The following is an 8597-nucleotide window of genomic DNA, read 5'->3' on the forward strand; positions in this document are numbered from 1 at the left end:
TTTTTTTTTTCAATCATTTGCTGTACACCTGAAAAAGATCTTCTGTCTTCAATCTCCTTAAGAAAATATATTGATGGAAAGTTAAAATCTCAAAACAGCAAGTTCAAAGTCAGAAGATTTCAGTCCTTGACATACGGATAATTGTTGGGTGCTGCCTTGGAGTTTGCTCAATTGATGTTCATCATATATAAACAGATTGAAACATTGTCAATCTTACCAACTCCATAATTTTTTTACTATATTTGAACTGATTATAAAAAATGTTATGAAAATCTCTTTGAAGATATTCCTCTTTGCCACTTACCATCTAGTGATTGTGCTTAAATATTTCTAAATAAAGAATGTCCATTAGAATAAGGCTTTAGGATGACCGTAAACATATCCATTCTTTTATCTGCTTATCAAGCCAACTTGTATTCTATCATCTATCTATCTATCTATCTATCTATCTATCTATCTATCTATCTATCTATCTATCTCTATTCAATCATCTCTCACATAATTAATGTATATTCTCTGTGCATCAGTTAAAAATATAGCACTAAAGGAGTATCTAATCTCTGTGTTTTTTATTTTTAGGAAAACGTAGTTGTTTGGGAGAGGGAGTGGCCCGCATGGAGCTGTTTTTATTTCTGACCAGCATTTTACAGAAATTTACCTTGAAGCCTCTGGTTGACCCTAAGGACATTGATGTCACTGCAGTTAAAAATGGACTTATATCTGTGCCACCACCCTACCAGCTCTGCTTCATTCCTGTTTGAAGAAATGATTGTCTATTTCTTCATTGTCATCTACAAATTCCCTCTTTCATTCACTTCCCTACAAATACTTAGAGGCACTTTTCTATGAGATCTCTTATCCATATCTCTGTATTTCTTCAAGATCTAGAATTGTCTGTAATTCTATTCTCCATATGCTGTAATTTTTGTATTGGCCACCATATTGACCTTAATTGTTAACTAATTTATTGCTACATTTTCACAATGAAGCAGAGGAGAATTATTAATGTATGCCAATTTAAATCCATTTCTATTCCATGTGTTATAAATTTTAACAGACTGTAATTGCTGGATTTTTTTTTTTACTTTTCTCATTTTGGGAATAATACAAGTGAAAAGGAAATTTAGAGTGGTCATGGTGGCCATATTGTGCTTCATAAAGATATGTTCAGAGAACAAAGGAGAAAAGCAGAATAGTTTTCTTGACTGAATATCATCTGGAATTATTAAAAGTTTAAATGTCAAAGTAAAAAATCTTTTTTCACCCATCAAAATATGAATGGATAGAAATCTATGGTATATTCACACAATGGAATACTAAGCAACACTGAAAACTGAGGAACTTATGAAATATAAAAAATGGATGACCCTGAAGGACCTAATGCTGAGTGAAACATCTCAGTCACAAAAGGAAAAATACTGCATAATGCCACTGTTATAATACAGGACTGACATCAGAGTTGGGAGGAAATTAAGAAAAAATGGTATTATTGTCATGACAGGAGTCCAGAATGAAGGCTGCATAGTGGAGTGGACCTGGGGGAGAGGGATTATAAAATAGTGGGGGAACTTTTACTTTTCAAAGAGAACAGTGTACTGGGGGGGGGCAGGGAGGAAAGGGCAACAATGAATGAATGGAAATCCAAAGTCTCTGTAAGTTTTCATTAAAATGAATTAAAAAAAGGGAAAAGGGGATAAATAATGAACACTGCATTGAACTAGATGAGGGAAAGAACCTGTTCCACTGATAATCTATTCTGGTTTACTTCATTACATGATTAAATCTGTGAGTTATCTGAGAAATCTTTCTTTACATTCTCAGTGAAACCTCTATGGTGAAGCAAAATCAGTGACCTCTTTCTTCACACACACACACACACACACACACACACACACACACACCTGTACCAAGTATCACCTGTCATGCTCCACAATACTGTACTTCTCCACTACTCCTGGTCCAATACCCATCAATAACTTTAATTCACCTCATTCAGATCCTAAAGCATAATATCAACCTACTATGTTCCTACTTAAGAGGTCAAGAGTTCTTAAAATTTTGAGAGCTTACATTGTCAGTTAGAAAAAGAACATTGATAACTAACTGATGGAAATTTTCAGAGCTTCATTTCCTCCTACATTTGGAATCAAGTTAACCTGTCAGATTTAACTCACTATTTATCAATCTCTAAGTAGATAGGAAAATTCATGTTTTATTAAATTCTTCCATTTGGAGGAATCTAGTCATTTCTCAAAGTAGAATGAAATTCCTGTCCTACCTGCTCTGCCCTCCACATCACAATCTCCTAGGCCCAGCTCAGATACCACTTATTCTATGCAATTTCTTTGACAACACAAAGGTATACAATTCATTCTTTTCTTTTTTTTTAAACAGAATTGTGAGATACATGATTTTATTTTACATTACTGTTTGCTGCAGGACAGTAGTAACATGTATCTTTCCCTACCTAAAGACAAAATACATTTTCTGAAAATTTGGACATTACCCACTGCATTAAATTTAAATTAAAATGTTTCCCATATAAAGCAAAGAGTACCAGCAGAATGTCTATCTGTGCTTCATTGACTATGCAAAGGCTTTTACTGTGTGGATCACAACAAGCTGTGGCTGACTCTGAGAAGAATGGGAATCCCAGAACACTTGATTATGTTTATGCAAAATCTATACTTGGACCAAGAGACAGTTGTCAGAACAGAGCAAGGAGAGAGTGCATGATTCAAAATTGGGAAGGTCGTCCACCAGGGATGTATTCTGTCTCCATACCTTTCCAATCTGTATGCAGAACAGATCATCTGAGACGCTGGGCTGTACGAAGAGGAGTGTGGCGTTAGGATTGGTGGAAGGTTCATCAACAACCTGTGTTATGCAGATGATACAACCCTGCTGAAGGGACAGCAGAAACCCCATTTTTATAAATTCCCATTAATGCTACAGGCAGAAGCAGGCCATAAAAATTCTTACCTTAAGGCAAAAAATTCTTAGCTTAAGTGCCCCGGCAAAGCCTTTTCTCTCCTTGAAAAGTAAGGAATTAACTAGTGTCTATGTGACACAAAAGAAGTAAAGACAGGCAAAGTAGCCAGCCCGTCAAAAGCCAACCAAATGACTGATCCCCCGGCCCGCCAATCTCTCTGCCCTAACAGGGGCACTCAAGAAAGGGCTATAAAAGCAAGTGGGAGGGGGAACTTGGGGCTTTTTTCCCTTCACCACCTTCCTGAGAAGGGAAAAAAAAGTCTCCATGTGTGGAAATAAAATAATAAATGCTCTTGAAATTTCAGACGTGTTTTTAGATTTCTTCGAGGGGCATTTTGTGGGCAGAACACCTGCTTGCTGAAACTGAGGAGGACCTAAAGATCTTGCTGCAAAAGGTCAAGGACTGCAGCTTTCAATATGGATTGAAGTTCAACATTAAGAAAACAAAGATTCTTACCACTGGGCCAATTGCCAACATCTTGATGGATGGTAAAGGGATTGAGATGGTTAACAGTTTTAGCTTGCTTGAGCCCAGAGTCAACTCTCTTGGTTCTAAATGCCAGGAAATCAAGAGACCAATTGCATTGTGAAAGTCAGCTGTCAGGAACTTCTCCAGAGTACTGAAGAGCAACAATGTCAGGCTGAAGACTAAGGTGTGCCTGATCCAGGCTATAGTCTTCACAATTACATGCTATGCATCAGATAGAGAATTGATGCCTTTGAGCTGTGGTGCTGGAGAAGTGTTGAATATACCATGGACTGCTAGAAGAACAAAAAGCTTTGTCCTGGAGAGGGTGAAGCCTGGCGGCTCCTTGGAGGCAAGGATTCTGAAGCTTCATCTGACATATTTTGGGCATGTTGTAGGGAGGGACCAGTCCTTGGAGAGGGACATCATGTTTGGGAGAGTGGAAGGACGGTGCAGGAGGGGAAGACCCTGGTTGAGATGGATCGATTCAATGATTGGGGTAGTGGGAGTAGGTGTGTCAGAGACAATGAAGTTGGCACAGGGTTTAGGGCTCTTGTACATAGGGTTGCTTTGAGTTGCAAGCGACTCAACTGCACATAACAATAATAACAATGTAAAAATAAGCAAAAACCTCACAACATATTCTTTTTAAAAAAAGATATCAAAAATGTATCCATCCAAGGCAACGTTATTAAAATGATTATACCACAGTCCCTAGTATAACATCAGTGCTAACAGGAAAGGCAGGAGTGAGCTGCAAGGTTGTATCCAGTCCATGGTTTAGCTCTTCTTCTTCTCTTCCTCCAGTAGATTCACCGTGGCTTTCTTGGCTTCTTTAGTGATGGTTTCTGCAGTCTCTTTGGCTTTGTCTTTAGATCCTTCATCACACTATCTACCTGGTTCTCACGCTTCAGGAATAAATGGCAGATGATGAGCTTGTAGAGCCGTGCGGCCCCATTGGAAGGGCTTGGAGTCACGCACCACAACAACAAGCTGTACTTCAGCATGTAGTAAAAGGGAAACCATGACTGGAAGAAATCCAAGAAAAATTCAGCAATGCTGAGCACACCGTACACTACCCACTAGGTCAGCCTCTGTCTATCATCATCTTTGTTGGGACTCTCTATGGCTTTAATGGAGATGTAGGTTGGGTAGCCAAATCCGATCAGGTTGCAAAGGAGAGAGACTACATAACTGAAAATCAGGTAGAAGGCCATGAGCCCGATGACACCCAGTGTGATGTAGCTCCGCTCACGCCGGTCTTAGCCTCGAGCTTGACCAGTAGGTGGGTCATGCAGTCCTTTTTGTGCAGGAACCAGTCGATCCTCTGCCTCGTGGCCACAGATATGGCAAGACTGTGGCACCGCTGCCAGAGGGAGCCACTAGTGCTGGGTGGATGCAGGGCTCACAGTTCATTCTTTAATCTACTTCCTCAACATTATAAAACAGATATTTCTAATCTTTAGGAAAAAAAAAATACAATACTCAAAAGTAGGATTAGCCTGTTTTAGCAAAACTGGATCAGACTTTTCACAAATGCCATCCTTAGATTCCTTTTCTAATTAAACAATGATCACTCAGAAATGTTTTCTCTACAATTAAATCAGGATATAGAAAAAATGGACCCTCAGGAAGAATGCATTGAGACAGATGCACTGTTATAAAACAGGCTTGGAAATAGATTTCTTTCTTGGTGAGAATGTAAAAAAAAGTCTCAAGAAGAAATCTTAAGCCAACAGCCAATTCATTATCTAAATTCCCCAGGCAACCAGGAAGGCACAGCTTGAGCAAGCAGGGTCGGCTTTCTTGGTAGGAGATGGGGAACCTTAGCATTAAAAGAATGCATTTAAAGTAAACTGCCAGTCTGATTGTAAATTTTTATAACTTGCTTGGACATATCTGAGCATTTATATTCAATCAGTGCAAGGTTTTCTCTGTCTGTCACCCTTCTTGTGACTTTATTTAATCATGGCCTACTCAATCAATCTCTCTCTTGTCCTCTCACAAAAACCTTCACATCTTCACTTATAAGAGTGGTGGTTTCCCATTCTAGTGCCTTTCTAATGCTGAATAAACCATCTGAACTGTCACTCTATTGACAACAACGTTTAAAACGTGAAGACAAAATATTAACTTATAAGTTAACCTTTAAAAAAATGAACACTTTTATAAGCAAAATAAAAAGAGAAAATCATAAAGACTTGTAAACACTAGTTGAAGGAAGGAGGTCAGAGAAGAGACATTGATCTCAAAGCAATAAAAGAATTGCTCTTTAAAAAAAATGTCAAGGAGTTTATTTACCCAAAGTAATATATGGGAGTTAATAGGTGGCTTTTCTTTTTTGCATTCTTACAGAATTCAAGCAAATCAGGGTTAATTCATGTTTGAAAAGTTACATAATCAAACTTTCTTGACATCTTATTTCAATAAACTGGTGCTGGTAATTATTAATTCAATTTTTGATTCTGGAAGTCATTGTGAGAAATCTCATAATTTTGCATTATAATACACATTCAGTAAATACTGATGACATAGTTGATATGAATGCTTCCTTGAAGGCAAGGGTCAGGGCAAATGAGCTCCAGCCTCGGTTCTACTTGTCTGATATTGTGTGTCTGTGGCATAAGCCTTGTGGTATATTGCTATACACAAACATGGAGCACTGGCTTTCTCAGGGACATAAATCCCCAACTGGTCATTCACCTGAAAATCCGGAGAGTTGTGTTGTATTATTGGTCAACTCTTTAATTGGGGTTGTTATCTCCCTACCTTGAAAGCATTAAGAATGTTTTATTAAAAAAATTGCAGGGCAAAATAAGTCATTTGGAAAAACAGAGATTGTTATCACTTTACTAATATAAAAGATAACAAAAGGTTAGTATATAGAGACCAAAGTTTATTAGGTGGTTACAAGGGGAAAAAAGGAAGTGGAAGAGAAGTTAACAATTCTGAAAACAAATTAAGAATCAGTTTGCACTGTTGTTGTTGAATGCCACCAAGTCTAGCACAACTCATAGCGACCCTGTGAACAAAAGGCCTGAAGCCTTTCCATTACAATCATCATTTATCAAAGTTCATAGATTTCCAGACGCATGTTGTTTAGAAAATGGATGTAACTCCTGCTTCCTACAAGTCTGAATTCAAGGCACAAGCTCTATGGGAAGGCTTGTGTACACCTGCTCTCTGTGCTGCTCTGGGAGAAGGTCCCAGCCTTGGTCCATGCACTTGGGCACAAAACCTGGCATCCTTCATTCTCCAAGTTTGTTTCCTTATTTCCTATCTGATCTCTTTTTGATCTCAAATAAAACAGCAAAAAGAGCCCATGTTTATGAGTGAAGAAGTTCAAGCAGCATTGAAGGCACTGACAAAAATAAGTCCTCAGGATTCAATGGAATATTAATTGGCATATTTCAAGTAGTAGATGCAGCCCTGGACATGTTCACCAGGCAATGCCAGGAAATTGAGAGAACAGCTGTATGGCCGCTGACAAGAAAAGTTCCATATTTGTTCCCATTCCCAAGAAAGGTGACCCAATTGCTGTCAATACATTCTGAAAGCTCTAAGAAATGGAATTGACAAAAGTTATGTGTTAGATACACTTGCTACAAAGACAAAAAAGAGAGAGTAGCTTCAAAAACTTTATGGAATTTGGTTCCTTGATTTGGAGTTTTTGGATATTTCATGAGACATTGTCGTTTATTGGCCTAAAATTGTGTCTAGGACATCTGTCCCACCTCCAAGCTAACTTTATAGGTCCTGGAATGTTAAAAAATAACCTGGAGCCATGGAGAAGGAAATTCTGGAAGAGAAGGAAGAAATGAAATGTGTGCTTACTTGCCTCCATGAACTACTGCCTCTTTTGCCATGAGAACAGAAAAACTAGATGGTGCTCAGCTACCACTAATTAACATTTTCATTAAAGAATCCACAGAAAAAGACAAGTCTTTGCACATTTTGTTGCAATACTTTGCTTTGACTTCCCAAGTAGCCCTTTGAAATCTTCTGTTCAGCTTTCTTACACCAACATTTACTTTACCATTTCTTCCTTTTACTTTAGCTTCTCCATGTTCTAGGGCAAGTGTCAGAGTCTCTACTGATATCCATTTTGGTCTTCTGTTTCTATGCTGTCTTTTCTGTTCTGTGTTTAATTACACCCAGGAAGCAGCTGTCTCCTTTGCCATGAAATCCACAGAAGCAGACAGTGTATGATGTCACAGGAAATGTGACAGACTAAGGACAGCATTGGTGAAAAGCACAATAATCAGAAGGCTCTGGTTGTGAGTGTCCTACTGGGCCCTGCACAGAGTTGCTACCTGCGACCTGAGATACTGTGCAGCCTGGCACTGCTTCTGTGGCATCAGCTCTCTTTTTGGAAGAATAATCTCAAACTAGGCATCTCAAAATGCTCTGGGCTTAGGTTGCAAAGGAAGGACAGAACCCAGTTCAGGCCAAGAAAGACAGTTTATTGAGGAGAACTCCTGGGCTGGCTCTCAAGCAGAGAACCAGCACCCACTAAAGTTTAAAGTGAGGTTTTATGTTCTCTTACAAGGAACTTGGGGAAGGGGATGCTCACAGATGTTTTCTGCAAGATAGGTAAGTGGGCTGGGGTCTCAGATAACTGTTTCTGGGAAAGGAGATAGAGTAGTTTCACATCTTTGATGGAGAGAATAAGCACAGCTGCTGATTCATGCAATTGGATTCTTTCAGTAGCCATTCTGGGAGAGGGAAAAGGGACTCTGCAGTCCTATCACAAACGTTATTTTAAACAGATGGATGTCTCTAATTAATCACATTTGTAAAAGCAAAAAACAAGAACCACATGATCCCATCATTGATGCAGAAAAGGTCTTTGACTAAATCTATCACCTCGTCCTAATTAAAACACTCAAGTAAATAGGATTATAGGGGATTTTTTTAAACATAATAAAAAGTATACACACAAAACAAAGAACCAACATCATTCAAAATGGAGAAAAACTAAAGATGTTCCCCTTGTGGACAGGGACCAGACAAGAATGCTGACTAACACCACTCTTACATCAATATTGTATTGGAATTATTAGTTAGAGCAATAAGACAAGAGAAGGAAATAAGAGGCATCCAAATTGGCAAAGAGGTGGTAAAACTAACACTATATACA

General features: G+C 38.5%; 1 protein-coding gene and 1 pseudogene across 1 annotated transcript in view; one reads left to right on the top strand and one right to left on the bottom strand.

Moving 5' to 3' along the window:
• LOC102858390 (cytochrome P450 2C26-like) overlaps nt 1-761 on the top strand; it is a 54464-nt gene extending 53703 nt beyond the window's left edge. The window contains exon 8 of the mRNA XM_006880212.1: nt 580-761. Coding sequence (XP_006880274.1) covers nt 580-761 — 182 coding nt within the window. The remainder of the gene's footprint in view (nt 1-579) is intronic.
• A 3476-nt stretch (nt 762-4237) lies between these two features.
• Nucleotides 4238-8171, bottom strand: LOC102858801 (annotated as a pseudogene).
• Nucleotides 8172-8597: the final 426 nt, after the last annotated feature.

This window comes from Elephantulus edwardii, unplaced genomic scaffold, assembly GCF_000299155.1.
Source record: "Elephantulus edwardii isolate Elephantulus edwardi_28Jun2011 unplaced genomic scaffold, EleEdw1.0 scaffold00006, whole genome shotgun sequence".
Taxonomy (NCBI): Eukaryota; Metazoa; Chordata; class Mammalia; order Macroscelidea; family Macroscelididae; genus Elephantulus; species Elephantulus edwardii.